At 37.0% G+C, this 21,427-nt stretch overlaps 1 protein-coding gene across 1 annotated transcript in view; it reads right to left on the bottom strand.

Annotated features, from left to right (window-relative positions):
- MYO16 (myosin XVI) overlaps positions 1–21,427 on the bottom strand; it is a 575,469-nt gene that overhangs the window by 337,759 nt on the left and 216,283 nt on the right. The window contains exons 10-11 of the mRNA XM_030813681.1: positions 18,698–18,848; positions 8,123–8,233 (exon numbers count right to left, since the gene is read on the bottom strand). Of these exons, the coding sequence (XP_030669541.1) occupies positions 8,123–8,233; positions 18,698–18,848 (262 nt within the window). The remainder of the gene's footprint in view (positions 1–8,122; positions 8,234–18,697; positions 18,849–21,427) is intronic.

Here is a 21,427-nt window from a genome sequence, read left to right as displayed (position 1 = left end):
ATTAAAATACATGTAAAAATCCTAAGCAAAATATTAGCAAATTGAATCCAGCAATTTAGTAATAAAGATAATACATCTCAAATAGCTTTATTCTAGAAATGCAGGGTTGATTTCTAATTGAAGATCAATACTTGTAACTAATAATATTTAAAAAAACTTAAAAAGACATATCATCTGCATAAACAGAGAGAAAGCATTTAATAATATCCAATGCTCATTATTGACTAAAAAATAATTTTGAAAACCATGAATATAATGGGACTTCCTTAATCTAATGAAAAGGAATGATACTTATGGCATAGCTACCGCAAATAACTTTCTTGATGATGAAACATTCAAAGCTTTTTTTCTGGGATTGGCAATGGATAGGGCACTTATTATCGACACTTCCAGTCTTTTTAGTGAAGTTCTATCCCATGAAATGATGCAAGAAAAAAAGGTATGATATTTTTGTAAAAAGGAAATAAAAGTCATGATTTGCAGACTGTATGGCATTGATGCAGAAAACCAATGGACTGTTTATGTAAATTAATACTGACATATAACTTTAGCAAGTTTGATGGATTAAAAATGAATATGAAAAAATCAAAATTGTATTCTCTATATATTACCCGTGAACAATTAGAAAATAATTTTTTCTTCTTATTTTCCATAAAACAAACAAACAAGCAAACACTTACTGTCCTCAAAACATGAAGAATGCCGACAAGCAAATTTAATACTATGGGAAAGACTTCTATACCAAACAATAAAAATTCCTCCAGAGAAATTAAAGATGGCAATAAAAGGGCTATAACATTTTGTGAAATGAAAAATCAAATATTGTAAAAATCTCCATTATTTCCACTTAATGTATATATCCAACGCAATACCAATACAAATCCAACTGAAATTGTTAAATTAACTTTAAAGTATACATGAACCAAAGGTCGTGATTAGCTAATACATGTTTAAGAACAAACTTAGGGGACTTTCTATTTGTCAGGATTGACTATATAGCTGTAATGATCCAGATATTTGGGGATTTGTTTAGGAACACATGGACCAATACAAAAGAAAACAGATCCTAGAAAATGCACCCACTCCCTGGGGTCACCTGTTTAGGACAAAGGTGCTGTGGCCATGCAGCAGGGAGACACATGTGGGAACAGTTTTAATCTGGATCCTCCTCTTTTACCATTGTGAAATCTTTTCCACGTGGGTAATAGGATAGCCTTGGGCTTGGGCCGTAATCCCAAAAGACACCATCCTAAACAACATAATCCTGGATGCTGAAATCCCAAGAGAGTGAAATACCTGAAGTCCAAAACCCTGCAAGTCAAAATCATGATGCAACTCTTCTGCATACAACAAAAACACAATAATCCTTTCCCTAGAATTCAGCTTTCAGGATTTTAACACTCAGAATTTTATTGTTTCAGGATTGTGATTTGCAGGATTACAGATGTTTGGCATTTCAGACTTTGGGGATTTTGATTTTTGGGGATTTCGATCTTTTGAGATTTCAACATTCTGAATTATGGCATTGGGGATTGTGTCTTTCAGGATTATGATCAGTACCAAAATATCTTAACTGTAAATGCTAAAATAATCAAATGTTACAAAGAAAAAGTAGGAAAACATTTCCATAACTAACGCCAAGCTTTCTTAAACAGGTCACAAAAAGTATGAACCCTAAAGAATCTGTGAAATTGTACACTTTGCTTCTTTTAAATACGCTATTTGAAGATACAATACAAGCCATAAACTGGAAGAAAATGTTCTCAATATGTATGTTTCATAACAAAAAGAATATCGTGAATATATAAAAACTCCTATATATCAAGAAGAAGAAAGAAAACCCAATTTTAATGGCACCATAACTGAACGGGCAATTCACAAAAGAAGATAATTAAATGAACAAAAAACACATATTAATATTTTCATTTGTTAAATCAGAGAAATAGAAATTGGAACCACAATAAGCTGCCACCCCACAACTGCCAGAATAGCTGGAATTTGAAAAACTGTTAGTGCAACAAAAATACCATTTATGTCAAAAGCAATTGGGTTGTATCTACCAAAGCTGAACATATTTTATGATGCTGGCATTCCACTCCTAGGTAAAGACCCCACAGAAGTACTTATGTGGGCCAAAAAATAAAAAGTGCAAAACTGTTTATATTATTCATAATTACTAAAAAAGTGGAAACAACTCAAAGTTTCCTCAAGTATAGAGTGGATAAATTAGAATATACTCATACAGTAGTTTATTGTACATAAACAAAAATTAGTAAATGCTTTTACAAGCAACAGTATAGCTGAATATTAGAAACATAATGAGAGGAATACTACAAAACAAATTGCATTTATATAAAGTTAAAAAACACAGACAAAGCCAATCGATAGCTGTAAATGTCAGAATATTTTGTAATGACTAAGTGTGGATTGGGGGAGGACTTCTGTCTTCTATCAAATTATGAAGCTGCAGGTTATGTGGGTGTGTTCATGAAGTAAAAGTTCATTAAGCCATATATGAATGAGTTGTATATTACCTTGTTTATGTGTTGTTATTTAATACAACATTTATGGGAAAAAAAAGTATTTCTCGGTATTCTATACCCAAGTCAATAAGAAAATAAATACAAGTGAAATAATACATCTGCAGAGGACCTTACTAGTGTAGTATCTGAAAACTCCTGTTAAATTCCAGAGAAGAAAAATGGAGCTAGAAAGCAGATTGTGAGTGAATTTAGAAATCTGTTGATTAAGAAAGATGTCCAGAATGCTACTGCCTAGGTTGTCTTCCCGGGTTTTTATAGTTTTGGGTTTTACATTTATGTCTTCAATCTATCTTGAGTTAATTTTTGTATATGGGGCAAGGAAGGGGTCTAGCTTCACTCTTCTGCTTATGGTTAGCCAGTTGTCCCAGCACCATTTATTGACGAGGGAGTCTTTTCCTCATTGCTGGTTTTTATGAGCTCTGTCCAAGAACAGATGGTCACACATGTGCAGCACTGCACTGTTGTTGGGAGTGTCAATTAGTTCAAACATTCTGGAAACAGTATTGTGATACCTCAAAGAGCTAAAAGCAGAATTACTACCCAACCCAGCAATCCCATTACTGGGTATATACCCAAAGAATTATAAATCACTCTACCGTAAACATACAGGCACATGAATGTTCATGGCAGCACTATTCTCAATAGCAAAGACAGAATCAATTCAAATGCCCATAAATGACAGATTGGATAAAGAAAGAATGGTACATGTGCATCATAGAGTACTACACAGCCATAAAAAAGAACAAGATCATGTCTTTTATGGAAACACGGATGGAGCTGGAGGCTATTATCGTTAGCAAACTAACACAGGAACAGAAAACCAAACTCATGTTGTCCTTATAAGTGGGAGGTAAATGATAAGAACTTATGAAGGCAAAGAAGGATGGGAGGTGAATGATAAGAACTTATGAAGGCAAAGAAGGAAACAAGAAGAAAGAAGTCACTAGGGTCTACTTAAGCAAGGAGGCTGGAATGGGGGAGAGGAGCAGAAAACATAACTATTGGGTACTGGACTTAATACCTGGGTTATAAAATAATCTGTACAACAAACCTCCATGACATGTTTTTACCTGTATAACAAACCTTTACAACCCAAACCTAAAATAAAAGTTAAAAAAAAAAAGAGGCTCTGCTACGTTAACCTGGGTCACCCTGAGTGGCATGTTAAGTGGCTGAAATGAGCGAGGCTGTGTACTAGGAGCTGTCATGCAATGCTTTATTGCTCTGGTTTGCTTTTATCCAATTACAATGTATTTGTTTCAGAATTCTCTTGGCTAACCAGATGTTACAGGAGGTTTTGTGTTTATTTTGTGGGGTTTTTTTGAGTCTCAAGTCCCACTAATGTGCTTGTAAAATAAATACTTCCAGCAAACTTCTTGGCTGTCCATAAAGGAATTTGACTGCATATTCTGTTCTCTCTGGTGCTGCTGGCAGTAAGTATTCAGAGAATGCAATGCTTGTGTTCTGTGCATTTCCTGGTGGGCATGTGTCTCATCACACGCATTTCATTTTCTGTTTGAAGGTTTGAGAACTCCCTAATACTGCAGACTGTGGAAACTCCCTAATCTGACGTCCAAATAGAAGGTTATATACTTAGTAAAAAGGCAATTTACAATCTGTTTTGAAAGATCATACTATAAAACAAATCAGACTGTAGCAAAAAGAGATGAAAATCCTGGTCAAATGATTAAGTCAGCTAAACTATTTTATCTTGGCTCTGAAAAAATATCATTGCTCAACCCTCAGTTATTTGGTATGGATAAGTAAATATTAACTTCTTTCTCTCGTCTAAAATTAGGGATTTGGTTGAGGAAGTCTACTCATTTATTCAATATTGATTGGGAACCTGTTATGGGTCATACATAGCAGTGAACAAAACAAGAATTATTTTCCTTATAGAACTTGCATTCCAGTGGGTATGGGCATGAGAGAAAGAGAGAGACAGTCTGTGTATGTAGGGAGAATCAGCACATGGTATTTATAAGAATCTAAATAAGAAAAATATACAGTATGTTAGAGAGTGGTAAGTTTGTGGAGGAGAACATATGAAGGCAGAAGGATAGGAAGTGCATTTTGCGATTTAAAATAGACTAGGGGGCTGGCCTCCAGAAGCAATGACGCTGATATGAAGACCTGAAGGGAGGGAGGAATGGGCATATGGTGGTCAAATTACTCAGGCAAAGGCCTGCACCAAAGTGCTGCCCACACTCATGAGACACCAAGGCCAGCAATGTGGCCAGGGTAGAGGCACCCAGGGGAGGGTGCCAGCATCTGACGTCAGAAATTCAAAAGGTAGGGGGAAAGCGTTGCGGCTTTATGAGCCTTTCCTCAGACTCTGCCTTTACTGAGTGAATTGGGCATCCTTTTAGCAGAGAAGTGTCATAATGCAATGTACATTCTAACACTGTTACTCTGGCTTTTTGTGTTGAGAATGGACAGAGGGGAGGTCAAGAGAAGCCCAGACGTTTATTTGCAGGACAAAATGCAAGTGCAAAACGCAATTGCTGCAGGAAGATGTGAGCCTGGAGGCAGCAGTGGGGGTGGTCTTCTGTGTATAACTTGAAGGTAGAGCCAGTGACATTTGCAGGGAAATCAGATGTGGGGTGTGGAAGGAAAACCAGCATCAACAGTCTCACCAAGTGTGTTGGCCCAAGAAGCGACAAGAGTGGGGCTGCCATGAGCCAGGGAGGAAAGGCCATGAGACGTGCAGGTTGGAAGAGCTCAAATGACCAGATTCGGGTATTTGAATTTTGAGATTTCTACTACACTAGTGATTTTCTATTTGTGGGGAAAGATCTCTTGCTTTTAGTCCCAATTAATCATGGACTGATACCTTTGTAAAACATAATAAAAAGAATTACTAAAAAATGTGATTAAGAGACATATGAAGTTCAAGCTCTGATTCTTATTAACTCCAACAGATAGGGATTAAACCAACAAACTGCTGGAAGAGTTTCTGTAAAAACACTTATTTTCATTACACACTGGTCATAAAAAATTGATATATCTACTAGTCCACAGACAACACATTGGGAAGCACATATTATCATTTAATCCATAATGTTTAAATTGCTTGTCTACCCATTAGAGGTGATTTCAGACCCCATAATGTACAGCATTCCTATTACAAAATTGATCCTAATCGATTGAGTTTTTCTGTGTTTTAGGAATTGAGCAGAAGAAACCCATACCTCACACCATGGCAAATTTATGTTATATGAACATTTGGAAAGCAGAGAGTAGTATTAATAGTTCAGGTGATCAAGAAAGAGAGAGAAACTGACTAGATAAAAATTATTTAAGAAGATAGTCCACTGTGTGGAGGAGCTAGAGGCAGGAGTTTGATAAAAACGTAGGAAGTATTTGCTGCTTAAGAGGGAAACAGCAGAAAAACTCACATAACTAACTCCATTTTGTTAAGTGGCTTTACCTATTCTTGCACGTGGGCTAGGATCATCTTAAGGCACTGAGATAATAATGCAAAAATAGTAATCGTGTAGTTTTTACTCTGGGATTAAAGGAGAAGTGCATAAACAACTATGTTTTGTCAAAGATTTCTAGGAAAGTTGTAGCCTGACAAGGACAAAGTTCCTAAGTCCTTAGACCCTCCCCAGTCCCCAGGTATCTATAGTCCTTATTCACCTTTTGATACCAACACCCTCCTCTTCTGCATATGTCCCTCCCATAAACACTCTCTGGCCAGCCTGAAAAATTGTAGAAGGTACGTTAGAACACTAGTTTATCATCTTCTCAGTTTTGCTGGCTTTCCAAATAAATCTGTCTTTCCTCCCATCAACCTTGTCTGTGGTGTTTGGCTTTTGAGCAGCCCAGGAACCAGATGTTAACAAACTACCAATGAGTTACAGAATAACCAACTGTGATAAATTCTCTAAAGACAGATAGTCCATGATGATGTAATATAGAAGCTCTGGGAAGGTTTACTTAAAGAGTGGGGTTATTTGAGTGGGAGTTTATAAAGCTAACTATTTTATGGAGCATAAAGATAACTCTAGGAGAAACAAACAAACAAACAAACAAACAAAAAAACAGTCTAAGGAAAGTCCTTGATGCAGGACAGCAGGCGATAATCAAATAATTTAGATGTAAGCGAGAAAGAGTCATCAGTGACTGTTCAGGGCAGACCGTGAGGATTCTAGTCTCTGGAATAAGGGTTGCGGTCTTTGTTCCATGAAAAGTCGTGGGCCATAAAGAAGATTCAAGACTGGGAGTTTTGAGATGACATTTGTGCTTTATAAAATTTACTCTAGTTCATTGTGAGATTGTATTGAAAAAGAATGATGAAGGCTCCCCTAGAAAGTTAGGAGGCTGTTAGAGAAGGGAAGGTGATGGCTTTGATGAGGGTGCTTACCACCGGGGTGGAGAGAACCAGATTAAATGCATATTTAGATGAAATGTCACATTAAAGGCACAAATGGGTAAAGAAAGACAAACCAATTTAGGCAATGGTCTTCCAGGCTTCTATAATTAAGACAAAAAAAATCAACACAATACTGGGAAAAAGATGAAAAAATGGAATAAAAATACACACTTTACAAAAGTAACAGGGTGATAACAGAGACCAAAGTAATCAGCTCTCGCCACTTTATGCCAATGACATGATTTCATTAATTTTGACAGAAGCACTCAATTTTAAGTGTATTTACAGTGGCAGGCAATTTTTCTAAGCATTAAGATGCTACATTGCATTTTCATAGGCTAATCAGCATTTGACAATTTATTACTTGTAAGGAAATCTCAGACTTCACATTTACATGAAAATTACTTAATCAGTTTCTCAGTAGACTAGAAAAAAAACCAGTGTTATCAAAAAGGGATAGCTGGTATATGCATAATCAGATTTCTTTATAGACATTCTGATTGAATTACTCTGTGCTCTGTGTAGAATATAACAAAATCAGAGAGTGGGAGAGAAAAAGAAAGAGAAAGAGATTGATTTTGATATTACAAGGTGTCTAAACTGTTATCAGTCTTGGGAAAGTAACACACCAATGAGGATAGAACCACAGTAAATAAATTCTCCGTGCTGTCATTTGAGTAATATTTTTGGATTCTATTATCAGGAATCTGTGTATAAATTGTTTAATTTACAAAGACATTTCCTGGTAATTCTGAGCCACAACAGTTTCTTTTCTCATGCAAATAGAGAGGCAGTCTTCCCTGCATAGTCAATGTATGCTCTTTCGCTTCCTGTTCCTGATCTAGCAGGTTCAAGAAAAGTAGAGGAGACAGACAGCAATTTTATAAGTCATATGCAGATCCTGCTGGTTCTAGCAAGATCTTCCACAGCAATCATGACAACAGGAAAGTTTAATAGCAGTACTTGTGTCTGTCCACAGGGTATTAGTTTATACTTAGCTCCAAAATTTGGAACTGTGCTGAATTTGCCTTATAACTGAGCCAGAATGAAGCTAAACTCACCTTAAGAAATTCAACTTCAGCTATCACCATGACCAGAAGCTCCAATGAGCCCTTTACGTGCAACATTTGAAGCACTGAAGGGTGATAAAAATATGCAGCAAGAGAAAAGCAGTGCAAAAGGCAATTTCCAGGGCACTCACATAGATCTGATTGTTCCCGAAGCGCTTCTGAATCTCATAGAGCAGGCTGCCGTCATTGAGCTCGCTGAGCGTTGCCAGGTCATCGTTTGGGGCAGGAGGCATTAGCTTGACCTGGGGAAGAACCGAAAGTACGATCAATTCTAATTGCTTTCCAGTCAACTTTCTTCACAGTTGGATGTTCCATTTTCAATTACCTGTCAGAAATTTGAAGACAACCTGAGTTAGGAACTGTTATTAAGAGATGAAATGGTTCAATGAAAAAGGGAAAAAAACTCCAAAGCCACAGAGGAATGTATTCAGATGAGAATTTTTGTGCTATACTCCCCAGTGTGCAGGTGCACACACCCTGTCTGTTAGCCCAGGCATTAGGTCTGTCAAGATGAGTTCAGCATGTTGACTCTTCTTATTCCCTACTGATAACTTAGACAGCTCTGTACTGTTCTCAGTTCTCTGAAAGATAGGCAGTGGAACACCTCATATATTTGTAGTGTTCCGTAAGCTAAAGCAAAACTTTTCATGTTACCATCGTTGGCATGGTAAGGAAGAAATGTGTATGGAATTTAGATGCTGCATTCAAGTAGGATGAGGCCAGGTTTTAAAGGCAGACTTCAGATCTTTCTATTCTGCTCTACATTACTTTTAAGATTAAGGTAGCTATGAGATTAAAATAACTGTCATAAAGAAAAAATACTTTCCTATTCAATTTAATATGCCATGAATGTTTAAAGACTGCAACATTTCAAATAAAAAAGATAAATTTTGATTCTTCAATTAAATGAAAATCCATTATTTTCAAATTAGAAATGGGCAATTTTAATTTTACGTACACAGAATATGCTCAGAAAAGTAGCCATTCGATGCAGTGTGGTATAGTGTTTTTTTAATATCACACACAGAGGAGCAAAAGAATATTCTTATCAGTGTGAGTTCTTTGATACTCCTAGTAAATTTTTAATAATTATCATTTGTATTCATGTTTGTAGTCTATATTTGCATTTTGTATTTGTATCTGTATTATATATTATTAATAGTATATACCATTGTTAAATAATTTGAACATAAATATTTCTGCTTATCAAGTCAATGTAGTGTAAAAAATACTAAAAAAAACATTTTTAATAAAACTAAATTTAGGACTATTTTTTCTGATATTAGTGGATATTTCACAAAGTAAAATCTTCCCCATGAGTTCATAAAGTTGGTTTATTTTCTCCCCAGGCTTTCTAAACCTCATGCATTAATAATAGAAACATAGGCCAGTGTGGTGGCTCACACATGTAATCCCAGCACAGGGAGGCTATGGAGGGTGGATCACTTGAGGTCAGGAGTTTGAGAGCAGCCTGACCAACATGGCGAAACCCCACCTCTACTAAAAATACAAAAAAAATTAGCCGGGCATGGTGGCACATACCTGTAATCTCAGCTACTCAGGAAGCTGAGGCACGAGAATTGCTTGAACCCAGGAGGTGCAGGTTGCAGTGAGCCGAAATCCAGCCACTGCACTCCAGCCTGGACAACAGAGCAAGACTCTGTCTCAAAACCAAATAAACAAAAATACACACATACAGACACACACACACACACACACACAATAATAGAAACACAAATTGAGTAGTGGGCATGCTGAAAGGTCAGAACATGTTTTTTTATGAACTCTAGTTAGAACGGTGGCATGGCAGCAAGCTTTATGGCACTGGAGTTCAAACCATTTCTATAAGCAGGAAACACAATATTCCAATAGATGCATGTTTATTAAAAACTGATTTGTAAAATATTCCATTAGCTGGGCATGGTGATGTGCCCTGTAGTCCCAACTACTTGGAAGACTGAGGGGTTTGCGTTATTTAAACCTAGGGGTTTGGGTTTGAGGCTGCAGTGAGCCATGATAGTGCCACTACACTCCAGCCTGGGTGACAGAGCTAGGCCCTGTCTCAAAAAAAAAAAAATCTAGATCTCAGAAATATCAATAAGAAGCCTGTACCCTTTCCCACCAAGATGCACAAACTCAAACACCCTGAGTTCATTATTTTAACTACTTTGCAACATTTGAAGGAAACATATTTCCAAATACCTTTCAGCATTAACCTACACCAAGCATATAATATAGTTTTACTAAAATTAGTTATTTAATGTTGGGTTAGAGGCATAGCTTTAAGGCTTTGATGCTGTCAGAATTATCTACTTGAATCGTTCAAGAGTTGCATCCAAAAACTGGTACTTTTTGTTGATAAAAATAGAAGTCATAATGTTCCAGCTATGCCAGTGTTTCCTGGGTTGTCAAAACAATTTTGAAATTGTTTGATATCAACTTTTTAACATTATACACTGAGTTCCACTTTGCAGAGTCTCATAGGCACCAAGCGCTACCTAGACTGACAGCTCTTAGAGAGAGAGGCGTGACAATGGAAGTGATGCTGCCTTCGGCATAGCTCTTAGGCGAAGGAACTGGTGGTCTTGATCCAGGCAGTTTTTAATTCTGCTTTTATGGGTCATGCAAATTCAGGTAAATATCTTAGACATGAATTTGAGCTTCCCTACTTCAAATGTTAGAAAATGCGAACTCATCTACCTCCGAAACATCAATTATTTGTATTCAGCTGTATGGACAACAGTGTTTAAACCCCAGTTGTATATCTTCCAATCTGTGAGTTCTTGAAAAGTTTTCTGCCTTAACATCATGAAGCTGCTTTTCATTCTCTATGTGATGAAAGGTAGTCTATACTTCATAGCGTGGTTGAGGGAATTCAATATACGAGGAAAATCTGGCCCAGTGCCTCCTCTGCAGCTAAGTGTGCCTCATTAGTGGTCTTAGTAACACATTTAGGGGCCACGGAGACCCTGTAACTTCCTACCAGCTTCCCTTGGAGCTGGGGGAGGGAGGGATGTGGGTGAGTGTGGGGGGCCCTGGGTCTGTCTGCGCTGTTCTCAGCAAAGACGCTCAGCTTTCCTTTGCTCTAGGAATCAGAGTTCTCGTTCACGTATTTCTTTCTGAGGAAGGTTCTTCTGCTGAATAACATTTTAAAAAAATTTTGGCATTCATTGTTATAGCATCCTTATTTAATGGATGAAGAACTTGAGGCCCACAGAGGACATGTAGTTTTTCTAGGGTCACCCAGCTGATAAGTCAGAAGCAAAAGCTGGCATGATAACCACTGGGGAACAGGTGGAATTCCAGTGGATAACGGAAACATTTGATGACATCTGTTCGATAATGGGCCAAATTTCCCTTGCTTACCTTCTTTGTTGGCCATTGTGCTAGAGGTTTATCACAAAGAGGAAAAAAGGAATGATGTTTGTGACCTCCCCTATCTGGGGGAGAAGTTAGGACAGAAATAAGAAATGACAAGTACAAAATGTACGTGAAGGGAAAAACAGGATGTTTGAAAAGAGAAAAATTTCACTTTAGATGATCCGAGAAGTCCTCTTTGAAGAGGTCATGTTGACACTGAAATTCGACATAATTTTAAAAGGCAGTCCTGTGGGATATGGGGAGAGATGTCTCAGGGAGAGGGAAGGACACGGTGAGGGCTGTAAGGTCGGGAGGAGATGGGTGTGTGGGAGGCCCTAGAACCTGCCCTGGTGTGGAGGAGGTGGGAGGAGGCAGCAGCAGGGGATATTGAAAGAGCTGGAAAAGCTTCCTGGGCCCTGAGGAAGAGCTGCCACATTCCAGGAATTAGTGAAAATCATGGAGGGGACTGAGCCTGGGGACCACAAGACCAGTTTCACGGTGCTAAGATGACACCCTGGCAGCTGCAGCAGAGAAAAGGCGGGAGTGGTGAGACCAGCTAGCAAGCTCTAGAAAAAGGTGGCCCAAGGAAGAGGCCAAAGAGGAGGAGGAATGGATTGGACTTCGATTAATTTAAGAAAAAGAGGAGCTGCCATATGCAACTGTATGCAACTAAATTGCACTTGATTTCCTAACTAGAATTGATTTAGACAAGATTGAAGCTTTTCTTATAGAGATGGATAATTTTACACATTCCAGGAACACGGACTGGAATGCTTGCCCTTGGATATAAAAGGAATCTAGAAAACACGTGTAATTAGGTAAGAATGTATTTTCCAGAGGTGAAATAACTTGTGGCAAAAGTCCTTATGTAGAGAGACACATGAAAGGGAACTTTCACCATCAGTTTAGGGATGGATGTAAATATATTTTCTTTTTAATATCTTTGCAACATTTCTCCAAAGTACATAAACTTACACACACATATAGACAACCCCAAAAACTATGTAGGCATGCATGTATGCATGTACAAAAATTAATCCATATGCATATTCATATATGTACATAATTTGATGTAAATCAATAAATGATTGCAATAACTTTGAGTAATGCAAAACGAAGGCAAAACTCTCCAGCAAGTTAGCATACATCTTTAACTCCTAAAGAAATCATAAAAAGGAGGAAAATCAAGAGTAAGATTTGTGTTTTCTTCAGGAGTAATGATTTATGCTAAGATAACAAGATCCCTCTTACAGTCACGATGCTAACAATTTCAATGCAAATTTCTGTGTGCACATTTAGCAAAAACATGAATAGTACTAACAGAAGTTCTGCATTTGTTCCAGCAAGCCTGGAACAGCTATCACAGACATCTCATTGGTATTCCTGGGGATTCTCATCTTCAGTGGCACAGCTGTTACATGGGTCAGAGAAAGCACTAGGCTGACACTAAAAATGTGACTACTCCCTAGCCTGTTTATAGTTACACAGTGGGGCAGATCCAGTGTGAGAGCAGATCAAGGGAAGAGTTCCTTGCATTTCTCACATCAAGATTCCAAAATGACCCGAAAGGAAGCTTTGATAATCAATCTTAAGCAAGGCTATCAAAGGAGCAGATTCTTTATAGATTTCAAAAGCATTGTGACAGCTGACAAGTAGAAAGAAAAGTAAAAAATATGTCTGTGAATGTTTTTATGTTGCAGTTGTAAGCTGAAAAGTGGGCACCACCAATGTCTATCAAACAATTATAACAATAATTACCAGATAAGTACAAAAGATTGCCTGTCCTCTCCAAAATTGACCATTATGGTTTTTATTCTATATATTTCGAAAAGGAGAGATCTAAAACACAAGATAGGCATAATTTAGAAGATAAGGAAGAATTCAGGGGAAACACCTTGAGAACTGTTTTGCGATCCAAAGCTAATTTAAGTTTTGAAAGTATTCTGAATTTGCTGATCCCTCGTCTCCATTGTGTGGACGCTGTTTTGAGCACCGTGGGCTTTACCATGTTGTCTTGCGTTTGCTTGTTTGTGATTTCTCTCTGGGAGGTTGGTAGCACATGCCCAGGGAGTAGAAGCCCAGGGGCAACAGAGATGATCTGACCTGTGGGATCAGGGCAACAGGATTTGGAGGAAGGCAGTCTAGGGGCAAATAACCCAGTATGGATAAGTAAAAAAAAAAAAAAAAAAAAAAGGAAATTAAAAAAAAAAAAAAGACTATGTGTTGGATGGACGCAGTGGCTCATGCCTGTCATCCCAGCACTTTGGGAGGCAGAGGCAGGCAGATCACCTGAGGTCAGCAGTTTAAGACCAGCCTGACTAACATGGTGAAACTGTCTCTACTAAAAATACAAAAATTAGCTGGGCGTGGTGGGGGGCACCTATAATCCCAGCTACTTGGAAGGCTCAGGCAGGAGAATTGCTTGAACCCGGGAGGTGGAGGTTGCAGTGAGCCGAGATGGCACCATTGTACTCCAGCCTGGGCGACAGAGTAAGACGCCATCACAGAAAAAAAAACAAAACAAAACTTCGTGTTGACCTGAATGACCAGATTAGGAAAGGGTGATCATGTGACACATACTTTACTTCGCTTCCCAAGGCTTCCACCCATGCCATGCCTGGACAGTCCTGTGTAGTTTTGCCCTCCTTTTGGTATTCTGCCAGGTGTTTCTTAAATAGTGAAGTCTACCAGGCCCTTTCCCTTTCCCTGGCTGCAGATCTATGTGCTGGTGTACACATGTGCTTGTGTCTCTGTGGACTACAGGAAGAAAGTTTTAGCGGATCTTAGAAACCTGCTGTGGTGCCCCCAAAAGAGCACTGGATACAAAATAAAAGAAACATTTGTGATTATAGACAATTTACTTAACTTTTTTTTTGTCAAGACAGGGTCGCACTCTCTAGTCCATGCTGGAGTGCAGTGATGATGTCCTAACTCACTGCAGCCTCCACCCTCTGAGCTCAAGCAATCCTCCTATCTCAGCCTCTTGAGTTGGTGGGACCACAGGTGTGTGCCACCAGGCCCTGCGCCACCAAACCCTGCTAAGTTTTGAATATTTTGTAGAGATGGGGTTTTGCTATGTTGCCCGGGCTGGTCTTGAACTGCTGGCCTCAAGCAATCCTCCTACCTCAGCCTGCTGAGTGGGCATGACAACAGGTGTGTGCCACCATGCCCTGCTAAGTTTTAAATATTTTGTAGAGTTGGGGTTTTTCCACGTTGCCCGGGCTGGTCTTGAACTGCTGGCCTCAAGCAATCCTCCCACCTTGGCCTCTGAAAGTGCTGGGATCATTGGAGTAAGCCACCACTCCCAGCCTGCTTAACTTTCTTGAGTTTAAGTTTGGTCAGCTTGAAACTCAGTTTGAAACTTGAGTTTAAGTTATGTAGTGAAAGCAGATAATAACCTGCTCATAATGACATTTTGAGGATTAAGATAATGCAGGTGAACGCATTTCTAAGCTTTGAAATGTTAACCAACATAACACATTATTTTGCATTATTATTTTCTAAAATAATCTACATTTACTTGAAAAGTATAAAGTCCTGTGGATATGTTGAGTGGAACTACATGAATTTAGAACAGATCCATGCAGGGAGTAGAAGACTACTGCTCTGACAAAACCGGAGTATGCAATTCCAGTCAGTAATGTACAGTCAGTCTATACAATAATAACAGTACAAATAATACATCCATCTACTGTCATCTTCATACCAACCATATGAGGCCAGTCCTATGTACCCATTTTACACATGAGGCTCAGTGAGGCTATGGGACTTCCACAGAGCACCGGAGCTGCAGACCTGAACCACAGCAAAGCTGCATGCCTCTTTCCCGCTTTCTCTCTACTCCGGGCTATCATGACTTCACTAAATGGAATAAAGACCTGACTTCAATTTCAACCTTAAACCTAATTTAAATAAAAATGTCTGAAGGGAGAGAGGGAGGAAAGAGGGAAAATAAGAAGTTAGGGAACCAAGAAAAGAATGCAAAAACCCAGCAGGTCAGGGAGGGATGGGATGGGAAAGGAAACCAGGAGGGAAAGGGAAGAGAATCATCAATTTAAGAAACATTCTGTGTTCTCAGAGATATTATAAAAACAAATGCTAATTTTAGTGGTTCTCGGAAATTAAAAAAATAAAATGTCAAATCAAGCCTTTAGTATTCATTTACACAGTATCATTTGATAAGACCTACACTTTATAAAAATCTGGAAAGAGAGATGCAAAGTAGTTTTTATTTTAATTTTTAAAAATTTTCCACACGATGTACTTATCTCTAAAATGTTAATTAGAGCTTTATGGCTTTGAAAAGTGTTTTGGAAAGCTTTCCTGTGAAATGTGAATATATAATCCACTCAGTTTATCACGTGGCTCTTCCCTGGAGAGAACCATCCAGCTAGCACCTTGTGGGTAAGAACGTATGAGAACATGATGGATACCGTGCGACATATTACTGGGTGAATATTAGGACATAAATACACAGGAGCATAAAGCCTCTGTAGCTGCCATTTCCTCTCTAATAATGCATAAACAGAGCATGGTTACAATTCTCTTTTATGTCTAGGATACAATTATAAAAAGTCTACATTAAAACAGAAAAGTTATCCTGTGAAGATTACACTTGATATTCTCATGTCGTGAATGTCTTATATTTGAAGAATACTTTATGTCTTTTAGAAACATCTTATTAAATTACCACTTAAAAAGCAATCAATCTGCTAATCAGAAATTGTTTTAACTCCACAGAGGGAGAAATCTCAGTACCTTGATGAAATGGTTGACCTAGTTTGCTCTTCTTTAATTAAATAAATGATTATCATTGTGCTTACTACTGCTAAACTCAAACACCTAATTAATACAGCTTGAAAGCAAATTAATAGAAATGTACAATAATTTCACATATACACATTGACTAAAAGTCATGCCATATCAATAATTGCATTCAAAAGTTTTTAAATGGTAGTTAATTTGAACAGTAGGAAATCAATTAGCCTGAGATTTCCCACACATTTATATAAATGAATTAAGAAAAAATACTTCAAAACAATGCCAGTAAAAACAAAAATATATTTTAAAGTTATCTTTAATTTTTCCAGGTTATGTAATAAATAACATTAATATTCCCATTCTTAATAACAAATTAAACTATGAGGAAAATAACTCTGTAAGTTTAAAAATAGTGTTGAATTGTCAGTCATACTCAATATCTTTGCTCCCATAACTATTCTATTAGAATCCTACAATGTAATATTTTAATCAATAAACAAGTTATTAAAAATAAAATATTCCCTTCCCCAAAGGATACATGTATATACACACATATATGTGTATATATATGTATATTATATATATATAATGATATTATTTTGTAAAAGCTAAAGGTGAGCAGTAATCGGTTTATATATAACAAGTGAAAGCACCCATAAGACTTTATTCAAAGTGGCTTCCCATGAAAATTAGGAAACAGAATTCATTCTTGAGTTTCGACTGTTGTAAAATAACTCAGAAATTTGTTTCCTCAACACTCACTGCAAACTAATTTGAGTCTTAAATATCTGTAATGAAAACAAAAACCAAGCTTTTAAATTACTAAATTTATGGGCATAAGTGTTAAAATGTATGAGGGGTAAGGGGTGTTAGACACTAGTTAATTAATAGTCATTTTTCCTCTATACAGGATACCAATTACAGGATAGTATTAAATCATAACTGGAAATGGAAAGTTATGTCAGACATTAAAGTACACAAACTATATGGCTCAGAAACACTTGGAGTGTCAACAGAAGTTAATAGGATCCTTAAGAAAGTTAAGACTCTTTTGCCAGGTGTGGTGGCTCACACCTATAATCCAAGCACTTTGGGAGGCTGAGGTGAGAGGATCACCTGAGCTCAGGAAGTCAAGACCAACCTGGGCAACACAGTGATATCCTATCTCTTTACAAGAAAAAAAAGGCAGAGCATGGTTGGCACACACCCTAGTCCTGGCTCTCTGAAGCTGAGGGAGAAGCATCACTAGAGCCTGGGAGGTTGAGGCTGCAATGAGCCATGATTGTGACACTGCACTCCAGCCTGAGTGACACAGCAATCTTCTGTCTCAAAAAATATATACATATTTTCTCTTAAATTTTACCTAACCTTTGATTTGTCTAGTACTGTGGACTAATTGTATTTCTCCAAATTCATATGTGGAAGCCCCCATCCCTAATGCAACTGTATTTGGAGATAGAGCCTATAAGGAAGTGATTTAGGTTAAATGACATCATAAGGGTGGGATCCTGAGCCTGCGAGATTACTCCAGAGAGCGCCCTCTCCCTGCTCCTCCCTGCCTCTCCCTCCTTCCCATTCTCCCTGCCTCCTGCTGTCCACCCTGCAAGGACACAGCAGTGAGAAGGCGCCCTGCACCTTCAGTCAACCTGCACCTTGACCTTGGACCCTCAGAATCCAGATGCCTCCACGACTGTGAGAAATGCATTTCTGTTGTCCAAGCCACACAGACTGTGGTGTTTTGTCATGGCAGCTTGAGCAGATGAATACACCTGCTAAAATTTAAAAGTGTTTCAGATGTTTTGCTTATCTGCTTTAGTTACTTGAAATAACAAAAATTAATAAAATTAAAATTAAATTTTAAGAAGAAGATCTTTAGAAAACCTGGCCAAAATATCTATAAAATATTACAAATTAGATACACTGAAGAAAGCTATATTCAAGGATGCAAGTTATTCTGCCACTTATAAAACAGAAATATACAAAATCATTTATTTCTGTGGCCATAATAAAATACATTAATTTCCATAACTCCAAGCTCATTCCCTTCTCCCCCTTCAAATCCAAAATCACCTCCCATAAGTTAGGCACCAGACAAGTACACATATGCACACACACACACACAACATAAACACACACACACACACAAACACACACAGATATACATGCAATGCATGACCACAGTTACTTTTAAGGATAAATGATTCAGTGACTGGTTTGCCCTTCTTGTTCGTAAAATATTTGGATCATTGAAATAAACCAAGAAAACACAGAATACATAAAAATCAAAATAATGACAAATGACTCAACTGGAAATATTCAAGAAGTAATGCGCTGGCTGAGCTTACATTCCTGGTATATAAGTCAAAACCAAAATTCAAATTGTAAAGCACAATAGCGATTATGTTTGTTGATCAGCAGAATGCATTAACTGATTATGAAAACTGTGAGCAAAATATTAATCTATGCATTAATTAATTTGTCTTTGAATGGAAATTAGCGCACATTTGTTTTTGAAGTATGTTGGATTTTAATACATTACTTGATATGAAAAAGTACTGGCAGACACGCAGTAAGGGTATGATTACCTGCTCGGGTTTGGTGGAACTGCTCATCGTGGGGTTTTCAGGGATGCTGTCCTGAGATTGCTGCTTACACAGACCTTTTGTTGCATCTTTGAACATAATGTCTTTTTCCAACAAACTGTCTTGCTTGGCAATTGGTAACACCAGGGGACTGCTACAGGGAAAAAAGTCAATACTACAATTAGTCTCTTTCTAATGTTTTATCAATTGAAAATTACCAATACAGGATAGTTGGACTATAGACGGTGGTTTTATTCAGATAAGAAATATTTCTTATAAACTGCAGGAAAAAAAATTAGTAAGAAATCTGTAAACTTTTAAAACAATTAATTCCAAGCTTTATTCAATTTTAACTTTAAAAGAAAAAAATATATACTTATTTGAACTCCAGAGGAAAATGTTTACAAATATATATCTGACTATAATAGATGAATCAATAAACAACTTAAGAGCTGGAATTGAAATGCATGGCTGAACTAGATGAGATTTAACATTTAAATGCAAAAATGGATTGCAAACAACCAAATAAAGACATAATTGTATAATTAGTTTTAAAGTTACTCATTTAGGATTTAAAATACAAGATCATGGGCAAAATTTCAAGTTTGCAATGGAATGAGAATTAAAAATAATAATATCTTTAAGGACTGCAATATTACAAGCAGAGTAACTTTTGTTAATTCTACACAGCTCAAAGCCAAAAAATAAAAGATACTTAACTTTTTATTCTTCTATTGACTTTATTGCCAAAATACAGCCATTATTTTATAATGTTTATTAAAAATAAATAGAAAATATATGATAAATGTTGCATTGTATCACTAAGATTTAAAAATGTGCCTCCTGAATTGTTACCTTATAAGCAGAAATGCATGTGTATTTAATCAAGTGCAATCTATGTAAACATAACTATTTCATGTAGTCTACCATAGTCACTGTGATTCTAATAAGAGCTAAGTGCAATTTTTTTTTGCCTCTTTTAAACTTCTATTTATTTGAGGTCTAGTTTACATACAGTAAAATTCACCCTTTGTTGTTTAGTTCAATGAGATTGGACTGATATACATAGTTGCATAGGCAAAATAACCAGCAATGTGTAGAATACTTTATCACCTCCAAGAGACCCTTTGTGCCCCTTGGAGTCAATTATTATTAGATGTGTTAGTGGCTTCTCACACTGTGATTTTTACTTGAATTTCATTTTCTCATTTTAAAATACTTATTAAAGAAAAATGGAATATATTTAAGGTGTATAATGTGATTTGATATACATTTTGTAAAGGCAACTACAATTCTATCAATTAACATACCACACTAGATCTCCAAAATTTGCTCATCTTACGACTTAAAGTGTGTGCTCTGTGACTGACACCTTCCCTTGCTCCCACTCTCCAATAACTGGCAGCCACTGTTCTACTCTCTGCTTCTGTGGTTTTCAGGTTTTTAAGAGTCCACACATAAGCAAGATCATGTAATATTTGTCTGTCTGTGTCTGGCTTACTTCACTTGGCCTAATGTCTTCCATGTTGATCCACTGCAAATGATAGAATTTCTTTTTTTTGTAACGGAATAATATTCTGTAGATATGTACCACAATTTCTTTATCCTTTCATCTGTTCATGGGCCTTAGATTGTTTCCATATTATCACTATCGTGAATAATGCTGAAATGAACGTGGGACAGTACATACTTCTTTGAGATCTTGATTTCATTTCTTTTGAATAAAATATCCAGAATTGCAATACTGGATCATGTGGTAGTTCTATTTTTTAATTTTTTGAGGAAACTCCATACTTGTTTCCATAGTGACTATACCACTTTGCATCCCCACAGCGTTCAAGGGGCCCCTTTCCTCCACACCCTCGTCAACACTGGTTATCTGTTGTCTTTTTGATCATTGTCATCCTTACAGGTGTGAGGTGGTATTTTGTTGTGCTTTGAATTTAAATTTCTCTGATGACTAGTGATGTTGAGTACCTTTTCATATACCTGTTGGACAAAATTGTATATCTTCTTTGGAAAAATGTCTATTCAGGTTCTTCGCTCATTTTAAAAACTTAGAGTTTTTTTTTTTTTTTTACAGTGAGCTGTGTGAGTTCATTACATACTTTAGATATTTACCCCTTATCATATATATTTGCACATACATATGCACATATATGTATATATACCTAAGTATATGGTTTGCAATTATTTTCTCCCATTCAACATGCTACTTTTTCATTTTGTTGATTTTATTGTTTTCTTTGCTGTGCAGAAGCCTTACAGTCTGATGTAACTGACTTATTTTTTCTTTTGTCATCTGTGCTTTTTTCTTCTGGTGTCATATCCATAAAACTCACTGCCACAAAAGTTGTTGAGGAGCTTCTTGATTTTTTTTTTGAGGTTTATGGTTTTTATATTTAAGTCTTTTATCCATTTTGACTTAATTTTTCTACATGGTGTAAGAAAAGGGTCAACTTTCATTCTTTTGTATGTGAATATCCAGTTTTCCTAGTACCAATTATTAAAGTAACTTTCTTTTCCCTATTGCGTCTTGGCACTCCTGTCAAAGATCAGTTGACAATGTACGCTTGGGTTTATTTCTCTACTTTCCATTCTGTTCCAATGGTCTATGTGTCTGTTTTATGGCCATTATCATACTATTTTGATTACTATAGCTTTGTAATATAGTTGGAAATCAGCGGATGTGATGCTTTCAACTTTGCTCCTTCTGAAATAAATAGCTTTTGC

The sequence above is a fragment of the Nomascus leucogenys genome, chromosome 5, assembly GCF_006542625.1.
Source record: "Nomascus leucogenys isolate Asia chromosome 5, Asia_NLE_v1, whole genome shotgun sequence".
Taxonomy (NCBI): Eukaryota; Metazoa; Chordata; class Mammalia; order Primates; family Hylobatidae; genus Nomascus; species Nomascus leucogenys.
This window is presented reverse-complemented; position numbering and strand designations above follow the sequence as displayed.